We start from the raw sequence: 23608 nt of genomic DNA on the forward strand, positions 1-23608 counted from the left end.
ACGGCGTAAAGCCTACAAAACCCTAGCTGTCATTGCAGGGGTGAGGACCGGCTGTTCTGCCTCTTCCAGGGAGACAGCTAGAGACCGTCAAACGAAGCCAGCGACAGCGAGGGCAAAAGCAAGTAAGAGAGGGTGGTTGTTCAGGCTGTGGGAGAGCAGAGAGCACCTCGCTTGTGCGGGTTACCCCTGCAGCCCCCGGGTCAGGTAAGCAGCAGAGTCACAGCACAAGCAGCACCAAGCCACCAAAGCACAAGCTGTACGGTGTAAAGTTCATTTTGGTGGCTCTGAAGCAGAGCATCTGAAAGGCAATTCGCAGGTAACTGCTGGATTCGGTATTCCTTTACAAGAATCTCAGCCTTATAATTTCTGCAATTAGAAAGGGAGTTCTTCTACTGTGATCTAAAATAGAAGATTTTGTCACAAATTACTAGCTTTCACTTCCCTCGTACCTGAGCTTAAACCAAAACTTAAATGGAAATTTACAGGAGAATGAGAAAGTGAGTCAGTCTGCCCTTCCCAACAGTCATTTATTTTCATCCTCTTGGACTCAGTTAATAGTAACACCAGAGAAATTAAGTTTCTTCCAGATTTACAAAACCCAGGGCGGGGGAGGCAGTTTTGGAAGGGAACTCCAACATGCCGTGGACCATCGGCAGCACTGGGATTTGCTGCCAGCCAGGGATGCCGTGCCTTGGTTCCCTGGTTTCCGTCCCCATCCAGGCAGGTCCTCTGGGAGGCAGAGAGGGCTTCCCCCTCCGTCCCACCTCCTGCAAGACCTGCCCCCCACCCGACGGCAGGAGGCACAGGCAGCACGTTATGTCACAGCGCTATTATCCCATTTTTCCTACCCATGCAAGCAAGCGACTCTCATATCAGCTTGGGGAAATGGCTAAAACCGACCTAAAAGGTAAGCTTCTTGTCTAGTAATTTGCTATTTGGCCAAACCGCAGCCAGGTGAAGACAGAAGGAACTTTGTGTTCTGAAGCGTGGCACGCTGAGGCCAAACCAGCTGGAGATTTCTAACTTGCATTTGGGAAAGGAACGGCAACCACTTGCCCTGAAGCCTTAGATCAAAGAAAAACAATCCTCCGGTGACGCAGACCAGAGAGATCTGTGCGCAAAGCCTCCCCAGCAAGCTGAGGAGCTGCTCACGAGGAAAACCAGCTCCAGGTTCTCCATAGCACAGCTGAGGGTCCCGGGGCCAGCCTGCGAGCCTCCTGCCCGCTTCTGCTGCTCTCCTGAGTGTGAGCGGCACATCACTGGAGCCCACTTGTGCCCTACGCAAGCCGCTGGGGATACAGAGCCATTGCCTTCAAACCCCCAACCTGTGAAAGTCAACCGCTTTCCTCATCTGTTGGGTAATACAGATGCAGAGTCTGGAGCAACAGCCAGTCCAAGCTCACGAAGGTTTGTTCTCTTTTTGTACCGGCAATGCTCAGCATCGTTTTGTGCAAGCTGATAATGCAGGCAGAAACATAAAAAGTTTCCAGAACGTATTTCAAACTGCCTTATTTTCAAGTAGCAGCAGAGCTGAGATTCAGAAAACAAGCTGCAAAGCTTCCTACCCCTGTACGCGTCTCCTGAGTATTCAGGTCAACAGAGGGACTGCTGTTACGGGGGGGGAAAAAAAATCCTTTTAGGTATATAATAACGGAGAATTTAATTCCCTTCCAAGGTTGAGAGAAACAACCCATTTGTCATGCAGTATTTGATGACAGTACTTGTCCACAGCCCAGGCGAGCACTCGCTTCCCTTACAGCAGAGTGAGAGCAGCAAACAAAGGAATTCAAACTCCAAACTGTTTGGCACCAAGACACATATTCATACAGTTTCAGAGAAGAAGAAATTTGAAGTATAGTTTGAAGTTATTTTAGAAAAATTCTCTGCAAGGGTTTAGTACTCAACTAAAATGCAAATCACCATCATGGTTTCCTAAGCAAATGAGCTATTGTTACATTTTTTCCAGTCCAGCAGCATCTTGCTCTGAAGATCTAATAGCAGCCCTACTGAGCAGCAGCTAATTAAAGCCTTTCCTCCTGCCAAAACCCCAGATTCAGAGTCTCTAAATGACCCAGTAAGTGAGACTTTTTCCACCTCAGAAGCCCTAGGAGACTCTAGGTCAGAAGCTCAGCTCTTACCATCGCCATGGCTGTACATCTGCCACGTCCTACCCACCGACGGCATCTAGGGCAGAAGTAGCACGGACTGACATCCATCTCCTCTCCCTGCTGCTCCTAGCCATGTGGCGCAAGAGCACAGGTTCAAAGACATCTCCCCAGCCAGCATCCCACCTTCTGCAGCTTTTCCGACAAGCCTGGTAAAGGCTGCGGACAGAGCGGACGCCTCTCCCCAGTGCAGACCTCGCTGCCGGCACAGCTTGCCCTGGTGCATACGGACCTCACCACAGGTCCCGGGGGCAGGTCTGAAGGTGGCCAGGCCCCCACCCTCCCACACTGCCTGCAGGCCACCTCTGCCTGTACCAGAGCTAGCTCTCCAGCTCTCCTTCCCCAGCCATCCTTACGGCCGCAGCCCCCAGCGCCAGCCCTCCAGACACACTCCTCGGGCTGACCGGCATCCCTCATGCCACCACACACGTGGCGGCACGGAGCAGCTCCATGTACCTGGAGACACCTGGAGGACAAGTGGCAGCCCCAGGAGACTTGATGGTGAAGCACGAACTTTGCTGTTTTGGCACAAAGTTCAGCTTCCAGCAGGAAGCCTCCGTGGCACAGGGCACGGGCTCTCCCCCTCTGACTGGGAGGAGATGGCATCGAGGTGAAATGACAGTAGAAGGCTTTTGGGACCGAGACCTGCCAGCCTCCAAAGAAGACATCCCACAGGACAAGCTGCCAGGCCACGAGTGTGTAGATACGCATGTCCGAGGCAGGGAAAACCCCCAGGAGCAAACTCTGAAATCAGCATCTCGGCTGCCACGAAGGTCACTTTGTTTTACCCAGGAGAAAAACTCGCTGCTGTTACAGACCTACAAGCCTCATTTCCAGAAGACTTTGGCCCTGAGGCACCTCTCCATCAAAGACAAACGAATAAGACAAATTTGGAAGTTAATGGACTGAGCTACTGGAGACTGAGCACGATCACACAAATGTGAATCAGTTCAGTTTCACAGCCATTCCTGGGGCAGCAAGCTGGAAGCAGCAGCGGCAGGCTGGAGGGGGGACACGGACAGGCAGCAGAGATGTCCTGCTCAGCCCTTCTCTCCCCTCGCACACAGGGATGCTCCCTCTTGCTCATTCTACCATCCTCAGAAACTCTCTCCACTGGCAATTACAGCTATTGCATGAGAGGGAACTTTGATCGGTCCCCCAAAAAAGTGAGTTATTCCATCAAACTCTTCAGAAACCAAGCGAACACGGAGAATTTTCATCTCTCCCTTAAATGCTGTTTACCCAAAGCAGCCCATAAGGCAACGAAAAACGAAGCCTGTAACAAAGCTGATCTCCATCATGACAACATGGCAAAGGTTGCTCCAGAGCAAAGACGGTGTCAAGCTCTGAAGAGTCTATAAATAACCGTTTGGGGGATTATTTCAAGCTGTGCACAAATCTTCCGTCAGTACGGGAAAGGTGACAGTGCATTGACTTATGCTGAGCGATAGCGACTGCTGGGGACAGAGCGGCTCCAGCACCGTGACCCAGGCTGAAAGCAGCAAGCACCACAGGGACCACGCTGCCGCTCCCGCCGGCTCGTTGGCACGGCTCAGCTATACCTTCTGCTGCTTGGTGGGGAAGATGCATCTGTCTCAGAGACCAGGGACACGGGTTAAACTGTTTTTATTGCTTAGGCAACCTTTCTCCTCTTGGCTACTCTAGGTTAGTGGCAAGTTATGGAGTATTTCCAAATATGTTTCCTAAAGCAGAAGTATTTAGCGTAATGAATGCAGAGAAAGAAAAAAACCTAAAAACAAATTACTCAGCCTCTTGGGGTAGGCACAATATTAACAGTCTTGACAAGCACCATCATTTTGCTTACAAGGCAAGTGTTAACGGTCCCCGCCAAGTAAAACACCAAGATGTAATGATCTCTGAATCAGCCTCTCTCCAAACCATCGCACTGATAAAAGCAGATCTGGAGACATGGTAAATAATGACTTTGCACTGCGTCAGGAACTAATCCACTCAGTGATGCAAATTAAATTCGTGGGCCACTTCCCCCTCACTCCAGCTTCTTACTGATATTACAAAACAATCTTCATACTGACTCCTGACTTCATAGCTATGTCACCGAGCAAAGTTGCATGAAGCCATTCAGGAGAGCCAAGATGACTTTCACTCCTCTTCACAACCTCACTTTCTCATTCTTCTGCTATAATTGGAAATCATGAAAATGCATTTGTTCATGTGCTAAGAGTGTCAACTATTAAATGTGCTTGCTGTTCAGACCGTCAGAATAAAGGTATTTAGCTGTTCTCTCCAAAGGTGAAGCTATTACTGTTGCATCATTTCACATGGCAACAGAAGATGGGGAGGAATCTACCAACACGATCAGCTAAAACACACCAGCGTCACAGCATGAGGAAGAAGAGGAGCAGCTGAAGGCTGAGATTTAGGCATCAGTGTCTTTTGTAGCTTCTCTGCTGCTGACTAAATATCAAACGTAGGAAGACCAGACCAGAACTTCAGGAGACTGAAGTTTTTAAACATGACTCCCAACCGACAGCAGAGGCAGAGCCACCCTGAGCAGCCAGCTGTCGCCTTCGCCCTTGAGAGCACACGTACTCCCCTAACTCACCCTGCCCCCCGTACACATCCCCGCTGAACCTGCCTGCTCCGGCAACTCCGCACCCTGCTCAAGCCCAGCTGCTCCCAAGACCTCCCTGCAGAGCCACTAATCATCCCCCCATTTCCCCAACCACCCCAGAAAAACTTCACCTGGTTTTTTTTCTCCTGCTTGGAGCCAGAAAGATTCCCTTGCTCAGAAGATTGCTGAGGAGTGAGTGCTCCCACCCGAAGAGGAAAGCTCACAGTAGACTGACTGGAAAAACACAGATTTAACTGGATGCAAAAAAGCCAATTTAAGGCGAGTTGTACTGTAACAAGTCTCAGGTTAGCAAGCCCAGTAACTTGCGTGTACTGGAGCCTATCAACACCGGGTCTTTTGGCAGGCATTGACTGTCCAGCTAGGATTAATAGTGAGTATATTCTGCTTGTCATATTTAAACAAGACACATAAATCTGGCACAAAAGCAAGACCAAATATGGAAGCAAATTATTTAAACCGACAAATGCATTAGATATTCAACAATCAATACACTTCAGCTGGGGCAGGAAGACTCATGCTCCTGTGCTACAGAAGTTAAATTCTGAAAGCAAGAGGCTAATGAGGTTACAAGTGTTCACCCCAAACACTCGCTGATTCAAGTATCATGCTAGAACTGGGTTGGGTTGGTTTTTTTCCACATGATGGGAAGAGCAGGACAGCTATAAACAGCTGAGGAAGTCAGCCCAAATCCCTCAAAAGCAAACAGCTTGAGCGGAGCCGCAATTATGCCTCAGGTCAACTATGAGCCACAAAGAGTTGGTCAGCCAACGCGCCTGGTTCCCGGCCGTGCACGCCATCCCCATCGGCCTGCGAGCATCCCCCTCTCAGCTGACACGTGCCAGCAGATACACTGGGCAGGCAACTCAGGCGTGCCGGAGAATCAGCGAGGGAAAGAATCACGTCTTCATCTAAACAGCATTTATCAGCACCTAGCAGCAGAGCAACGACTGCCACAGCCCGGGTCTGCCCAGCCTTGGACAGCTTCCAGAACGAGAGGCGCTTTGTAAACAAGAAGAGAAAGTAACTGGCTTCCAGTAACCTCTTCGCAGGAGGATGAGGAGTCTGATTCCAGTTTGCAACGAGCGTTACAGCGCAGATGACACGGCTGCAGGGGAACCGTCCTGAAGCGATTTACGCGCTGCAGACCAGCATGCGGCCAGCAGACAATGCCCATCGCTGCCAGCAGATGCTGAGCTGAACAACAGTGGCAGCGTGCAGCTTCATCTGCACTGTGATGCTGCAGGAGCAGAGCTGTCATATTCCATGAAATGCATTCCTTTCCTTTTACAGAGAACCAGGATCAGCTGTCGGAAGCGATGGTGAGGGCTGACTTACTGTATAAAGTGCGACCCTGTAAGGCCTCGTCTTGCTTCCTCCCATATCAGTGAACAATTAAACAATCCTGAAAAGGGAGGGGGGGGGGGGGGAAGGACTGCTCCTTGCAAGTTTTTGTTTTAATTATACGGAATTCAGGTGGCCTACTCACAAGGAGAACATTTTGATTTATTTTATTTTTCCAATGGAGGCTGGTCTAAGACAGGATGGATAATCACTCGCAGCCTATATGAGGGCAATCAGAACAGAGAACATGGCATTACTAACACAGAACAGCTATGAGCCATGGGGATGCCCCTCTCCTCGAGGCTCAGCCCGCATCAGCCCCTGCAGCTGCGGCACACCAGGGCCACGCACCCACCCCAGCGCTGCACCGTGCCAGACATCCCCAGTTCCTGATGCTCCCTGAGGAAGGGAAGGTTTTTGCTCGTTCCCTTTCTCCTCACCAGCAGAAAAACCTACAGAAGTATTTCTCACAGGGCAGCAGCTGTTTAAGGAGGCAACGGCTTCCAACCACCTCTCTGCACGCAGCACTGGGGCCGACCAGGACTGACACAGAAAAGCCAGAGAAGCTGCTTGGCTGGAGCCATCCCTTGTTTAAGTCGAGCCTTGGCCACGTGCAGGACGACGTGCAGGGCAGCGAGCACTCGGGGTCCGCAGCGCGGGCAGCTCCCCCAGCTCAGCTCCCCGTTCAGCTCCACAGCCACCCCTGGAAGCTGTGGTGGTAGCTCACCGCAGTCGAAGCTGTTTGCTGCCCTGCAGCCCTCAGCTCCTTGGGACGAGACACACCGAGGGGACAGAGCAATCCCCTGGGAGAGACCCCATGGCTACTGCTCTGCGTGGTGCCTGCGGGAATCCTCATCACCCTGGTAAAGCGAGCCAAGCGCCCGGCTGCTTCTGCCCCTGCACAGCGCTGGATGCGACTCATGAGGAGCAGCTCACGGCTGGGAACACTGCCTTCCCGGGAAGAGTTACAGTCAGCACAGCCACTTCTGGGAATTGCTTCTGCTTAATACAAAGCATTTGGCTGCTACCAAGCACCGCACAACTGGAGCTTTATTCTCATCTCCCCCACCCCGCCTGTGACTTTTGTAAAAAAACTGATGGCTGCTTCAGGCTGGCAGGACAGGGCCAGCCAGGGGTCAAGTCTCTCCCAGTGAGAGCCCCTTCTCTGCTGGGGCAATAGCCCCTGTGCTCGGGAAGCACCTCCTAATGCTCACCCTGATGGGCTGAAAAGCTCTGGAGAGATTTTCATCTTCATCCTTTGGACCACAGCATTTACCGCATCCATTTTACATCTCTGCAGGTACTATCACCTGACTCAAGGGACAGTGGTCACCAACCCAACCCAGCCCTGGCTGGATCATGGGATGGGGAAAGCAGCCTGGAGCTGACATACCCACCTCCAGAGGAGACAAACCCTCCATGGCTTGGAGCGGGGGGGGGAGCAGCAGCCCACAGCTGTCCTTTCCCTGGGGAATGTGAAACCCAAGGGACAGCCCTCCTTTCTAGACACCCTAGCCCCGTGTCTCTGATTAGGTACGAGATTTCAGCGCAATGCCTCACTCCGGGGAGTCCTTGCAGGGGTCTCGCTCCAAGGAACACAGTGGCTCTGGCTCCAGTAGGAGTTTCTGCTAAAACTTGAGGTACAGGGCAATGCCAACCCGCGGGATGAACAAGTCTTCTGCTGCGCTTAGTTTGCTACAGCATCATTTAAAAAGCCTGGAGGGTTTGTGGAGCACTTTGTGCTCTCTCCTCCCTCTTCCCCTTGCCCAGCTACCAGAGACAGCGCGTGCGTCAGTCATCAGCAGAGCGAAGGGTATTTGTGCCAGGAACACGCAAGGCAACATGAGAACACGGCAATGGAAACCCAAGGCTGCATCCAGGATCATTGTACAAGGACTCCTGCTTTTTTGGTCTTGTTTCTATTGCCTTTTTCACGGGGCTTGTTCTCAGCAATCTGTCTTGGGTTGCAGCCCTTGAAGATCGCGAGGAACACGCTGCCCAGAAGACCTACAGTTACCTCTCTGCTACAGGGAGCTTGTTGTTCACCTTTTCTAAATGCCTCTAATTTACGGACTTTCAGAATAATGATTCATGAAGCCACGCTAGAGGAATTAATCGCACAGCGCTGCAAACGCCCTCCACCGCTGCTCCGTGCTGTCCTTCATGCTAGAGTCTTACCACATGCATAAAAAGGTGACCAACCCACGGTCGGACTCTGGCAGGTCCACAGCCCTGTTTGTGTAAATGTACAGCACTAATCCCCTGCACAGCTGGCTTCCGCAGGAAAAAAATCCACTCAAACATTTCTCTTGGGCAAAATCCCATCCCACCCACCATTATAAGCATCCCTTCTTGTTACCACACACATTCGATTCAGACCAGGGGACGGCACTTTAACATTCCCCTTCTGATTGTACACTTTATAATGACATGTTCCAAGCAGTTCTGCCCTGAACTAAATTACAGGCACAGCTAGAAGTTAATTTCTTAGTCACTGTGATCATGCGACTTATTTGCTGATAAATCCAAAGGGGGACCAGATGCCATTGACAAGTGTCTCAAACATTTTTAGATTTTTTGCCTTTTCCAATGCAGTCAGAAGAACGAGGAGCCACATTTGCTGGTTGGGAGAGCAGCAGCTCACCAGAAGGGCTTGTGCAACTCCTCTAGCTTGAGTTTCTAGATAAAACCCCATCAGTTAACAGAATTCACACCAAGTTACGAAAGGAGATTCAACCCCACCTCGTCTTCTACACCAGATATCAAACCCTCAAGGTCTTGCTCTGTTTTGCAGCCCCAACACCTTCTGCTGGCTCTGAGACAGGTGAGTGTCCGCCCACAACTTACTGCTAGTGCAAGGATGCCCTGCACACCCTTCCAGGAGCCCGTGTGCCGTAGGAATTTGTAGGATCACAGAAATGCCTGTACTGTTTGCTGAGAAGTCTCGTTAGAGACAGCCCAGGCATTAAATTCCTCTGGAAGACTCAATACCCGGAGAATAATCATAGCAGAGGCTCGTATACCAGGGTGGTTGAGACTCTGCAGGGGAGTCTCAGCTGGCAGACACCAACTAGATGTGATGCAAACCCTCCTGCCCCCCCCAAAGCACCCGAACCCACCCCGGGGCCAGCTCCGAGACCCTCTGCCCAGCTTCCTATTGCTGACACTGCTCAGTGACAGATACCCTGGGAAGGAAACAGACCACCTCGTTATCAAAAGTCTAAGATCATTTTAGGATGACAGCTATCTCCGGAGATAAGAAAGAAAAATCTACCATGCTAACTGCAAAGGGGGAGGGAAAAGAGAAACCACTTCCACTGAGAAACTCAAACAAGCCCTCTGCACTGCAAGGAGACACTAACGGGGCTGCGCAGATCAAGTGATCCCTGCTGAACCCGACAGCCACGGACTCTGCCCTGCAAGAGGCTTCTGAAAGCCCAGATTTCCTTCCAAAACAGATCTCCTTCCCCAGCTGCTCTTCTGAGCTGCAGGTATCTAGCGCAGGAAAGGGCAGGATTAGGGAAACCAGCTCAGCCTGCAGGCGTTCGAACTAGTCTTTGAAGGAGACCTGATCCTTCGACCGAAACGCGAAGGGGCACATCTTCCCATTTTCCCTGTCAACTCTGTTTTTATTCACAGTTCTGCAGAACCACAGACCATCTGGTGCAGCACGGGGGACCAGACCGACTTCCCCTTTCTATTTCTACCTGCTCCAACATGCTGCCCCAGCGGCCGGAGAACCGGGCTCCCACTGCAAGAATTGAGAATTGTATTACTGCTGCAAGGCACACAAAAAACCCTCCAAAATTATGTTTCCAATTTCTGCAGCATTATATAATTAGCATCATTTGTGTTGCAAAAGTAATTGCAGTAACATTTTTAATTAGTCTATTTGAACACTAACATTCCTCCAGTGTGCATAATATGTTGACACGAAATTACTGGGTTTGAGGCAACTCTGAATGATTGGAGTTTGTTTTGCTTTTGTTTCTCACTTGCTTAATACAGTCAATAAAAGCACACAACTGAATGCCTGCGTGAAGTTAGTGGTGACAAACAAAAACCCGTAGCAGCAGCACGAGCTGCAGTTAAGACCAGAGCTGTTATGGGTTTCGCTTCCGTCTGGAGGGCAGCGAAGAGGTGGGGGAAGGAAGGGTGGGTTTTGAAGGCAGATAGCAAGAGAGAAATACTTGCTTGAAAGGTAAGGTCTGTCCGACATTTTCCAGCTGCTTAGCTTTGGTATCAAAGGTTGAATTGCGAAAACACAAAAAACAAAATGAGACTACTGGATTTAGAGGACGGAGAGAAGAAAACCTAGAAGAGGGAATTATATTTGGTACAAAGCTTGGAAAGAGATTAAATCTGCAGAGTATCTTTGCTTACTGAGTCATAATCAGGGGTAAGAAGCAATCGTTTTCTCCAGAAAAGTTACTGCATGAGATCTAAGCATACGTTACTAAACGATGCTTTTTTTTTTTCCTCCTTCTCCTCTTAAGGAATGAAGATTCTTCTTTCCAAGATCTTTTCTACTCCGTACATGTGAAAGCGGTAACAGATGCAGGTTATTTTTTGCTCTTAAGTGAGAATCACGTTACATGGCTCTTCACCTCTACGTGAACACCTCTTCCCAAATTCCCAAGGTGGAAGCACAGCCCAGCTGCTGCAATGGCCACTCCAGGTTAAACAAACCCAGCTATGAGTGAGGTGCCCCCCTCACAAAACCTCCAACACATCTGGTGCCCTGATCTGCAGAAGGACCGAGAAATATACCCCATGGACCACAAGGACAAAACACAAGCAGAAAAGACAAAGACAAAACTGTCAGTTCCCAAAAGTGGCATATTCTGAGAACGAGATCAAGCATTTCACTCTTGACAGCTTTCAAACCAGTTCCCTTTACCATCCTCAAAACATTTCTTAAGTTAGGAGAACTGAGACAGCAAAGCCATTGGCTGTAACTTAGCCACACATCGTTCCTTCACCAAGAGCCTGCAGATAACGAGATGCTGCTCTCTCCCTCCTCACATATTCCCCGGTAGTGGCTTTGGAGAGATGGATCTTGAAACCCGGGAAGAGAAGAACACGTAAACCCCTTTCTCTTTGTTATTTATGAGTTCTCACGAGAGCTTCCAGCTACAACAGATAATTACACAGAGGCAGAAAGCCCCCTCTGTACCATGGGCTGACGTGTACACAGTACACGTACGTGGTGCTGCTGGTGCACGTCGAGCTTTGCCAGGAAGAGTGTGTCTTTCTGGCAGCTCCAGGCACATCCACAGCACTTCCAACACCCACAATATATTGATATTTTTTTTAACCTGCAAGAACCAACCCTGCTCCTCAGGGCTGCCTGTGCGCAGACCTCCTGCTGCCCAGCACAGAAACGCTTTCTGGCTCTGAAAAAAGACATTAGCCCAGGAAGTCTGAAGATGCATACGAGGAGAAGAAGGAGATCGTACGGCAGGATAAGAAGCAGATTAGCAAGCAATTAAGTGGCATTTGTGGTATCCATTAGTATTTTGAGCTACAAAGAGTCAGTTTCTGCTAACTTCCTGCCAAAAGTCACAAGTAATGAGCTAATTAACAATCTAATTATTGCAAATGCCCTAGAAAGAAATCAGGGCACAGGTGAAAACCTACTTAAAGCAAGCACGGCAGTAGGAAACAGCTCGGAAATGAGACAGGCATGTGCCTTAGCTACATTTCTATCCATCCCCACTGAACAACAGGATAAAATAGTTGGGGAAGTTGTTAAAGTTGAATTAAAGCTGCACTCAATAAAGGGAAAACTAAACACCACAACCAAAGCTTACCACGAGCCCTGTAGAGCTGAAGAACCCCTAAACAAAAGCTAGCCCAGAGTTGGTTTTTTTGCTTCCATGTATACGACTTATTTACCAAGTTCAACAGCAGCTGCAGCACAACGTGTGGGGTACAAACCCAAAGCCTAGTGCTTCTCGCCAACAAGAGTGGGACCCACCACGACCCGGCACTACAACGGCTCCGGTGTGATAGCTGGACCTGCTCTAGGGGCAGAGCAGCGTGCGGTGCCAGCCCTGGCACTCTGAGTTCCTCCTCCTGCCGCAGAAGAACCGCTCTCCCTCCCGGAGCCTCCCAGGGTAGCTGTGATTTCAAAGCAGATGGCAGGCGGTAGTGACTTCTAGCTTGTGCTTGACTTTCCAACCTGGAAGCATTCTGCATGGAGACACGGCGTGCCTTCCATCGTGGGGCACTAACTGCGCCATGCTTTCGCTGTAATGAGGATCACACCAACAGTCTGCCTCGCTAATGGGAGTGCTTTCACCCAAGGACCTCAGAACCTCGCAGGAGGGAACGTACGCGAAAAATACACAGAAGATCGTTGATTTTGGGAAGGTATTTGGGGTAAAGATTGGCCTGTTCCACATACCACAGTCTGCAAAATTCCCTATTTCAATACAGTCATGCAGTTTTCATGTCTGTAATACCAGAATAACCTGGAAAGTGGTTTCTTAAGGCCAAAAAGTATGTTATAGACCAGTCACACACCTTTGAAGATGTCACTGAGCCCAGTGGGATACTGGGAACCCCACTGGTGTTACTGCAGCCTCGTAGGGGCTCCTGCTCCGAGACCCACAGGACAGGATTGCGCTGTTTAACATCTACTACAGGGGGGAAGGTCTCCCCATTCGGAGGCCGGTTGCTGTGCGTTAGCAAGTCTGAGACCACCTTCATGGGTCCAATTTACTGACCCCGCACTGAAGACTGATTTAATACTGGTTAAAAACATGTAAGGATAAACCTTGAAGCAAGAGCACAATTACAGGTTTGGACAATAGTTCCTAACGGCTGGAAGAGACACTTGCAAAGGCTCAAATTATCCAATACCAAATGACAGAGGTAGAACTGAGCAAAGCACTACAAAGGATACAGGAAACACCCTGCCCCACCAGCACATGATCCCCACTAGCTTTTCTAGCACACTTCAAATTTCAGGGGCGCTGTGTTTGCAAGAATACGCCTGGCGTGACGCTGCCTGCACCATAAGGGAAGTCAGAGAATTAACGGCTCAGTAAACCTGGGAAGACCCACAACAAGAGATACAAACTGCACAAAACTCCTCTGGCTAACGTGACTTAACTGCCCACGTATGAAACCTCAGGTACCAGGGGAAGCTGTGACCTTGAGTAACACCACTAGGACATGTTTTAGTCTCTACATCTGCTTTCTTCTGCTTGCCAACATCAGCCCAGACCTTTAGGTGGGGGTCTGGGAGGCGGCAGGGAGGTGCCTTTGCTATTTTAAGGTTATACTCCTAAGGCAGGTGTTAAGGATGAGTAGCAGCACCCTTTAGACTGGGCTAGACTTACACCATTTGTACGAGTGTCTGCAGAGATGCTCCTGAGAGCACCCAAGACAAAGCCCTCCTGCCTGCAGCCGCCGTGCAGGCAGAGCTGCCGTTCCAGACTTGGACCCACCGTGGCACCTCACACGTCAAGATTTGATTCTTGCCACACCGTAACCCAGGGGAAACTGCTTTCTGCTTCAGATACAGTGAGGGCTGCCAAGATGAGCTGTTCTTGAGATATTAGAGTTATACAGTGGCTTTATTCTTATGCAAAATACCTCAGCTTGGGATTCAGCCGCCAGCCAAAATGAAACTCTGCCCAAATATTCATGAGCAAAATTTTACTGCCAACAACTGCAAGCACCAGCCTAATGTGAATCCCAAGCCCAGACCTTAACCTCACGCAGGTGTGACCCACACCATCGTGGCCAGGATTAGCCAGGCTATCTGTGAGCATGTGCAACCTGCAGTTAGGCTAGCTAAAAGAGCACCAAGCAACCAGATACAGCCTGGTTAATTCATCCTAATTTCCTGAGAGGACATCATAAATCCCCTGAAGAGCCCCTCCAGAATCCCAGCATTATGAGAACAAAGAATTCTGGCTGTAGTAATCCAGAAGCTACTGCAACATATTTTGTTATAAAGCCTCATTTTTCCCCAGCAACACAACTAAGCCATTCAAGTTCTTCCAGACTGCATAGTTACAGCATCAGACTGCCGCCACCAAGCCAGCGCGCAGCCTGTTTGCCATTAAAACACATGTTTTCATGTTAAGTACATTAAAAACAATAAACTTCCCTCTGCCTTTTTCGGGGGGATTTATCTGAAGTCTTGGGTGCTTATCTCTGGTAATAAAACCCAACTGGCTTAAAAGCACCGACCAGTTGCTCGGTTGATTAAAAAAATGACTAAGCTGCTTCCCCGGCCTGAGCACGGCGGTTCCCGCGGGGATGCTGCCCGCCGGCCCCAGCAGCGATGCTCCGCGGGCGGCTCCGCGGCCGGGGCCGGTCCCGGGGGTGGGTGGCGGTGCCTGCCTCCGCCCTAAGCCCCCCCGACAGCGCGACACTCACCTTGACACTGGAAGCCCTGCTTGCCGAAGCCCCTGCGGAGAGAGAGGCGGCGTGAGACACCGGCACCGCGGCGCAACGACCGTGCCCAGCACCGCCGGCGGGAAGGGGCGGGGGCCCGGGGAGAGGGGGCACCGGGGGAGGCGGAGGGGAGGCTGAGGGGAGCCGGGCCAGGACGGGGTGCCCGGACGAAGCTGAGGGGGAGCCCCGCCGGGCTGGGCGCTGCGCGGCTGGGCGAGTAGGGGTCCCCGCCGGGTCGGAGGTCCCGGAGCGGGTGAGGGGGGTCCCGCCGGGTCGGGAGCGGGCGTCCCGGGGGTGGCGGTGCCGGCTCGGCGGGGGCCCGGGAGGTCGCTTACCAGATGAAGTCGGTGCAGTGGCTGCAGAAGGTGGGCTGCTTGAAGAACCGCGCCGTGAACTTGTGGTTCTTCACCTCGTGCACGTTCTTCTGTCGCAGGGCGCCCTTGCGGGCGAAGCGCACCGGGCCCTCCTCGCCCTCGGGGCCCGGCGCCGCCGGCGGCTCGGCCATGCTCTGCGCGGGCTGCCGGCCGCCGGCTCGGCTCGGCTCGGTCCGGTCCGGTCCGGTCCGGCGCGGTCCGTCCGCTGCAGCTGGGGCCGGGGCTCGGCTGCGCTCGGCACCTCTGGCTGCAGCTGGCGGCAGGCGCCGACACACACCCGGCACCGCCCCGCCCCCTCATCTACATAAAGCTTCCGCTCCGCCCCTCATCTGCATAGCGAGCCCCGCCCCGCCCGTCTCTTCTCTGCATGACAAGCCCCGCCCTCGGCTGGCGCCGCTCGGCCATAGCCCCGCCCTCCTGCTTTGCATGCTGATTTGCATAACGCCGCGAGGTGGGGGCGGGGAGCCCCCCTCGCCCCGCCGGGACGCCGTGGGGCGCAGTGGGCGGTGCCGGGAGAGGCTCCGCCCACGCATCTCATTTGCATACAGCACCTGCATCCCCGCGCCGATGCTGCCCCGGCCCCGCGGGGGGACCCCGGCCGGCGGCACACGCGAGACCGGGGGGGCGAGGGGTGACTGGCAGCGCACCACGGCAGGGCATCGTCCTCGCCCGTTGCCACTGCTGCCCAAGCAGGCAGGGTGGGGGGGTGAGCAGGACTCAGCAGGAGGTGGATAAGTAAGAATAATGATAATAATAATGATGGTAATAATAACAGTAAAAAACAAAAAACAAAAATCCAGGGAAATCCTGTCTCCAAGTCAGCCGTGGGGGACATCTGCGCTGAACGGAAAATGCCCGCTGCAGGACCGGCGGTGAGAATGATGGTTTTTCCCAAACTCCATCAGGAGTCCGAGGCTTTCCAATGTCAAGGCCAGAATTATTTTGCTCTGCCCCGATTTTCTGCACAATACAAGTCAGCAGCAGGATCAGTAAGTTTAGGGGAAGGGCATGGCCCCGTGCTTGGCCGGGCACTGGGGGTGACTACGTCTCGGGGGAGCAGGAGCGTGGCCACAAGTGACCCAGGCAAGGCCACCCTCCAGAGGCAGGACAGGGCTCACACACGGGCACAAGGGATGCAAAGCCAACCAGCTCAGAGGTCCTCTCAGAATGTTTTTTTAAACTTGCAGTTCAAATACCTTCAGATCTTCTTTTACCCAACTCGCTGAAAACACCTCAGCTGACTATCACGGAGGAGTTTTCAAACCACATTTGCCATTCATCTTTCTTGCTACCTGCCGTTATTCATGGACACTGAAAATCAGATCTGTCAGCTTCCTCCTCGGTGTCCCACTCTGATGTCCAGGTCTCCCTGTGCCGGCCTGGTGCTCTATCATGCCTGGTTTGGGAGCGGAGGCAATGAAAATTCAAACCAAAACAGGAGACAATTTTAATTGAAATGTAATCATGAAAATATTTCTGTGAACAACAAGTCTTTCTAAATTCTCATTTGTGGGATTTAATTCTGGTCTGCAGCCATGTGATCATTTTCCTTTTGTAGACCGAGACCGTTCCTGCTCTGCTGCGATCCAGCCCTCCATCCTACAAGCCCTTTCTCTGAAGAATGCCCCTTCAGCTCTATGGAATTAAACACCCAGGAGGCTTACCAGAAATAGGCCCAGAGCTGTTATTATGCGGTTGCTTTATAAGGTTCATTACAATAATAAAATATAGTTGACCTGTCCTCCTGATGTCGTCTTTCCATAAACAGATAGGCTTGTTACTAACACCCAGCACCATGTGATTTTAATGCTAAGAAGGAGAAATAAATTGCAGGCATCCCTCCTCGTGCTGCGCTTGTGTCATGAGGAAATGAAGGGGAACCTTCCCGAGGCCTCCCGTGGCGTGCCAGAGAAAGCGGGGGCCGAAGGTGGTGTTTTTTCTCCCCGTCATCATGCCAGCCTGTGCTGCAGGGTGTCTTCTGCCTTGGGTGTGAGGCCCTATTCACTGCTGGTTTGCACATAGAAATCTTCGCAACAGAAATAACTCCTTCTGCATGCAAAGGAAAGAGAGTAATAATGAAAATAATAACAGGTCATTTTGGTTCCTTTCCTGTATACTTTCGCGAAGGAAAGTGGTATATTACCCTAAGTGCATGCTGCACTTACCATGTAGCCATGCTAGGCTGAATTCTTCTCATTTTAATTGTAAACTCTGGGCTTTGCCTGTTTCTTCTTTGTTGTTCTTCTACCGTATGTACCCATTTTCCAAACACAGCCCGCATAGCTGCTGCATATGAAACTCAGCGGCAGCAGAAAGCACTGAGAATATGTCTTTGATTTCCCCCTATAAGTATCAATAATCATGTCAGTATTCATGCACAAGCTTTTTTCCCCTCTGCTGAGCCAAGAAGTACAAAAGCCAGGTACAGTTCCTGCTCTCAGGGGGTTGTTTTCTTTTTTCCTTATTTTACCCTTTTCATTATTTAGCACGCTCAGAGTTATATCATATTAAAGGCAGGATTTTCAAGACCACGCTAATTTTCATGGGAGCTGGGTATCCATATCTCCTCAGCACTTTGAAATGTCGGGATGAACATCCCAGCAGCTCCTTCCTCTACGGAAATTGTTATATTTATTAATGCAAGTAAAGTCCCCACAGGTGCGATAAGAGGACTAACGCACAAACAACTCTGAACCAGCACTCTCAGGGGAGCACAGTACGTGGAGCGGTGGGGAAATCAGCCCAATTCGTTCCTGTTTCCATAAAAGTGCAGGTTCTGTACCACATTTTCCCCTCCACATTGGCTCCTGCCATCAGACAGAGCCGGGCACCGAACCCAACCGGTGATAGGAGCAAATGGGGTCTCCTTGCCTTGCCTGCAGTGGCAGAGTACCCCAATGGAGCACGGCGCTGTGAAATCCAGGCTTGCCTTTACCCAGGGGCTCTGTGGCCTCTCTCCGCTGCCAGGGGTGGGAGAGCAGCCCCGCAACTGCGGGAGCCACGGAGACAACGGGTGCAGGAGCAGGCTCCTATAGAGACATGATTCACATCCTGAGGAAGGGACCTCATCCTCCCACCAGGCAACCGAGGAGCTGCTTTGTGGAAGGGAAGGCGCCAAGCACATCGCAGGGCTGCCGCTCGCTCAGGGAAATGTGTGAGCGGAGAGCCTGGTGTGAGGCTGCAAAGTCGGGGTGCGAGCAACACAAGCCCCTTCCAACAAAAACTCTGAACCACAATTAACAAACTGCAGGGGTTCAGGTCAGAAACCCGCTGCAATTACACAGCCCGGTGTGTTGCACCAAGGCGCGCTGCAACGTGCCAGCCAGCTCCAGCCCTGCAGCCCCACGGGAACTCGCTGTGCAACAGCGCGGGGAGACTCAGCCCCAAAATCCGGCAGAGAGGCAGCATCCCAAAAGACAAGGTAAATTCTTCCTGTTTCCTCAGCAAGCTCTGTCTCCACACGTGCAGGAGCCCCTCGTGCTGCTGGTGCGGCCAGGACATGTGCGGGAGCTGCCATCCCGGAGCAGTGGGTCGCGTGGGAGCGGAGGCGAGCTCCTGGCAAGCGCGCTGCAGCCTCCAGCCTTGCATTGATGTAGGGATGCAGCTCCCTTGGTGCCCACATTGGCTTTCTCTAAAGAAATCAGAGAAGCTGGAGAACAGATTTTCTCTTTTTTCCCGCATTTGTTTCTTAGGGACCTAAATCCGCCACAGGAAACAGGTGGAGGAAGAGTCAAACTCTAATTAAATATAAAGGTGTCTCAGCAGCGCTCAGCGGCCTCCGCCTCCATTTGCAGATGCCGTTTCGTCCCCTCCCCCCCACCCCCCCCAGTGTGCTGGGAGGGCTGAGGCAGGGATGGGGGACCCTGGAGCAGGGACAGGGGACCCTGGAGCAGGGACCTGCTGCACCCTCCCTGCGAGTGCAGCCAAGTGGCAATCACTCTGCGAGCAGCAAGTCTTCGCTCTGGCTCTTACGCCGTGCATCAACTCGTGCCTCCTTGCAGCTCTGCGGAGCTCGTGTGAAGCTTTCTGAGGACACGCCTGAGCACACTTAAAGCTCACAGGAGCAGCAGGATGGATGCAGGCTGGTGGGGTCCTGGGAGGGGTCACCCAGGGCTTAGGGGCGCACGCTGAGGCAGCAGCACGGCTCCTTTGGGTCTGGGAGATATAAGTAGAGTTTTAAAAGCTTTCACCCAAAATGTTCACTGGAGTTGCAGGCTGGGGCATCCCCAGCTGTGCCACTGCTCTGGGCAGCGTTGGCCCCACCGGTCACCCACTGTCTGTGGGAACGCTGGGGATGGCGGGGGTGACAGGCAGGGCCCCCCGCAGCGGGGCAACATCAGCTGCGCTGGTTTTTCCCTTTCTGCTTTCACAGTTTTTGCATGTTTCACGTCCTCCGTGCAGAGAGGACGGAGCAAGGAAGAGAGAAGCTGCGTTCATGTGAGGAGAGACCTAGTTACCCACCCACCGGAGGCAAGAGCATCCTTCGCAGCCAGCCAGTGTGTGAAAACAAAGCAGCCCAAACGTTAGCGCCTGAGCATTACATAAACCCTCACAAGTGGCCGGCGGCGGGGAGAGCAACGGGGAGAGCCGCAGAGGCACGGCCAGGCAGCGATGCTCAGCTGGAACAGCTGCTGCTCCAATCTCAGACGCAAAAAGCAATCGTGTTTCATTTACTTCCACCCGAGTTTTTTTAGCAGCCTTGTGTTGATCCAGCAGTGCAGATGCCGAATGGCTGGCTGCTCTGGGTCTGCGTGGATGTGCCGGAGGGGAATCAAACAGGGCTGTCGCCGAGGGGCAGCAGGGCTGCCACCTGCATTGGTGGGGCTGCCAGGGGATGCTGCGGGCTCCAGCCAGCCACGGCCCCGCAGAGCGCGTCTGCTCTCCCAAGAGAGGTTTCAAATGCAGGGAGTGGAGACACCCGAGTATCCCGGGCAGAGAGGAAGAAACTCTGGGCAAAGCAAGCACAGAAATGTTATCCCTAATGGTCCCCAGAGCACCAGTTACTGGGCTGGCAGAGAGCTGGCATATGCTGACCCTCCACACAAGCAAGTGAAGGGGCTGCTACAAAAAATGGCTGTTAAACAGAGCTCCATCCACCCCAGGTCCATCTGCCCAGGGCAGAGCACACAAGAGAGCATCTCCCTATCACGTCAGAAAACACAATTTCCTGCAGAAGCAGAGCTCCTGCCCCGTTTCCTGGCTCTCCCAGCTGGTCTGTGCTCCTCTGCCCAGGACTCACGGGCACCCAAGAGCGAGAGGGGACATGAGAGCAGCCTGGGGAGCGCAGTTCCCAGGGGGGAGCTGCCAGGCTGCAAGAGGCAGCGCCAGAGAAGCAAACCGGTTCCTGGCTCAGCGTGCAGATTGTGGTGCCTGGTGTTTAGGGCTCATGTGAGTGCATTGCTGTTTTTCAGGCCCACCGTTTCTTCCATCCCTCTTCAAGGCAAAGCACGCTGCAGCTGAATTAACGAGATGAGGAGCCTGTGTTGTTCGCTGCCCCGCAGTGATGCGCCCTCCGCTCACTCTGGCAAGGGGCACAGGCACCAAACCTGTCAAAAAGCTGCAGAACGCGACCGCTCCAAAGCTGTATGCACAGAAAGCACAGCCACACATTGGGTACTTGCATGGTTTGGCACATTACAAACATGGTTAGGCTATTTAAATATTTCATATTCCTGTCTGCTGGCTTTCAGGGAGAACAAATTAATTCTGTTTCATGTACCCAGAAATGGCCCACATCAAACCGCCTTCCTGCGCAGTTGGTTAAACAAAGTTAGTGGTAAAATCCTTGGGGTTTTGTTGCTTGTTTCCAAAACCATTTGATCGATAAGTTGCTTTCACGTCCTACGACTCTAAGATAGGAAGCGGTCATTACTCTTGCTATTGATCCAACCCAGTGGGGATTTCACACTGCCTTCCAAGCTGGGTTAGTGCACCAGTGAATCAGGGCGGTGGCAGGAGCCAGAGTGACACTGCCACCTCCGCTTGTCTCACCGGTGTGCAAAGGGGAGCTCTGGGCTCAGGGCAGCAGGCAGCAGCATTCAGAGTTAAGGACAGCATTACACTTTTCTGCTGGATTATAAAAGCAGGACCCAAACTGAACAGCAACAATACCAAGCTGTAAGGGATGGGCTCAAGCTGATGCACAGCCACTTTCCCATCCAGCTGCACTAATGCAGTCCCTGCACCCACACATGCACCCCTGGGTGCCTGGCATGCTCTCCCTTTCTTAGGATCAGTCTTGTCCAGGGACTAAGCCCAGCTCTGGAGGCAGAGCAGAGGGGAGCAGAAGTGCAGCACACTCGCCAGTGTCAGTGGTGCCACAAAGCCCCTGCAATCCTCTCCTGTCTCTCCGGCCAGGGCTGCGGCACCTGCCTCCTCTGGCATGCAAAATAATTCTGCTCGTGCCACCGCAAATTCCAGCTGCCATCTCCCAGGAACCAGATTTCTCTGCAGCACTCCTCCTTGTAAGGGATGGCTGGTTTTATATACTGGTTCACCACATTGCTCAGAAAAATCATCTGATGATGAAGTTATTCACCCAGCCCTGCAAGGAGCTCTATTTAAATAACAATGAGGCTCAGTTACAGGCGGCAGGGCTGATCCCGGTGCACGATGACTTCCTCATTAAGCTGTGCCTGGGAGGGCTTTCCTCACAGCTGAGCCATTAACCTCTTCCCTTACAGGCACCGTCTCTGAGCCAGCAAACCCTCGGCCTACAGAGCCCAAATGCGCCCTGCTGCGGGTCAGGGATGCGCTGGGGGATGCTCCAGAGCCTGTTTCTTCAAGAATGCTATCACCTGAGTGCCTTAAATTCTGGGAGAGGGAAATCCTCAGATAGACGTTCCGATGATGGCTTTGGCCTTTGTCCACCCCCAGCTTATCCTGGCATTGCTGCCAGCATGCCCTGAGCATGTAAATCCTTTCACACAGATGCTTCACAGAAAATCGGATGGCTCTTCCCTGCTTGTTTGCTCCAAGAGAACACAGGTCTTATCTGGCTTATACCACTGAAGCATCGTGCTCATACTCTGCCCCCTTCACCCCAGCAGCTCTGCTCCTGGGCTGCTGTCTCTCCAGCTGGTCGGGTCATTTCCCAGCAAAAACAAGCCTGGGATAAAGCACAGGTCTCCTGTTAGTGCAGGGTGGGCTTTGCCTTTTCTCACCACTTTTATCTTGTGTTATTTTCCACTGGAGATTATTCCAGCTTGAAGGCAAGCACACAGGCAAGAGCCGTGGGCTAGGCATGCTGGTGTCCTGCCTCGCTGTCCCCCGATGTCCCGCCAGCTGCCCCCCCCGACCCCACAGCTGGTGGGAGCGTGCCCAGGCACCGCAGCAGAGCTGGCAGAGGGGAGGTGCAGGGGAGGTTTGTGGAGGATTTGTAGTCAGAACTGTGGGTTTCCCTCCTCATTCCCCTGTCCATCGCACTCTGTGGTGTTTCTGCTTTCTCAGTGGCCTCACCCTCGAAAGCCCACACACACATGTGTACAAACACGTGCCAACGCCCAGCACGAAGGCTGCGGATGCCACTGCTCAGATGCCACCAACCCCTTCCCCGGGTGCTGTGCCTGCTGGGGTGTAGGACCCTGGCCGTGCCCACCCCAGGTGACATGTCCCCCCGCCGGTGGCAGCTGTCAGGCTCCGTATCCTTATGCACAGGTTTGTGTTACCAGAGCATCACTGATGGGCTGCGATAGCCATGGCTGAGGCATCTCGCCTTCCCTCTGAGGAGCGGTGACACCGGGGAGCCTGTCTGCAGCTTTACCACCGACTTATTGCTGCCATCTTCAGCTGTGGCATTGTGTCTCTGCAGTTCGGTTACTCCTCTCAAGCCAGGGTCCCTCCAGCAGCACTAATGCAGGTGACTGAGCTGCTGTTGGTGACGGCTTTGGGACTCCAGCACCAGAGCTGCAGACAAGCTGGTTTGCTCTGCACAGTGTGGAGCATCGTGGGACCTCATGGTAACGTTCAGACCACAAATGTTTAAAGTCAGACAGAGCTGGGTCAGAAAAGCAATGAAAAAAAAAATTTAAAAACAGAGCACAACCTACTTGTTGATGAATTTCCAGAAATATTTGAAAAAGTGTCATCAAAAAACCCTGCAAAAAAAAATCCCCCAGAAAGACTTGCTGCTTTACTAATTTAGAAATCAAAAGAATTTCTGAATGGAAAACATTTGCATGAGGTTTTCACTCCTCTCTAACAAAGTGACTCAGTTTTGGTTGTGGACAGCAGCACCTTAGCTGCTGGTGGGTTCCGTTTAGCCCAAGGGCATCCCCCCAGGCAGCAGGTTGGAGGGATGCCGGTGCCAGGGTGCCCTGGTGTGTCCCCTGGGTCCCAGCAGCCCACACCACCGGCCCCAGCGCAGGGAAGAGGAGGGAGCTCAGCACTGGCTGAGTGGGATTTTTCTGCTGTAAATCGCAGCAGGTTGTTTTACTCCATGAGTTGAGAGGTTTATTTATCCCTCCCTTACGCTTGCTCATCTGTGTTTGTTAGCCAGATCGTACTGGTTGCCATCTGGAGGAAGCTGTAAATTGTTTTCTGGCTTTTCCCTACTGACCACAGCTCCTCCGGCTCCTTCCTGCCCCTCTCCAAGCCCGGAGCTCTGCAGCACCAGGGCAGATGTCAGCTCTGCAGTGCATGACCCAGCCCCTGCCTGCAGGCAGCTGAAAGGGACGTGGAGACTCAGGAGCAGCAAGGTT

At 52.4% G+C, this 23608-nt stretch overlaps 1 protein-coding gene across 2 annotated transcripts in view; it reads right to left on the reverse strand.

Moving 5' to 3' along the window:
- Positions 1-15195, reverse strand: part of PRKCB (protein kinase C beta) — a 133306-nt gene extending 118111 nt beyond the window's left edge. For both annotated transcript variants that reach the window (XM_054842773.1, XM_054842771.1), the window contains exons 1-2: positions 14871-15195; positions 14518-14549 (exon numbers count right to left, since the gene is read on the reverse strand). In XM_054842773.1, coding sequence (XP_054698748.1) covers positions 14518-14549; positions 14871-15040 — 202 coding nt within the window. In that variant the 5' untranslated portion in view covers positions 15041-15195. The remainder of the gene's footprint in view (positions 1-14517; positions 14550-14870) is intronic.
- Positions 15196-23608: the final 8413 nt, after the last annotated feature.

This window comes from Grus americana, chromosome 15, assembly GCF_028858705.1.
Source record: "Grus americana isolate bGruAme1 chromosome 15, bGruAme1.mat, whole genome shotgun sequence".
Taxonomy (NCBI): Eukaryota; Metazoa; Chordata; class Aves; order Gruiformes; family Gruidae; genus Grus; species Grus americana.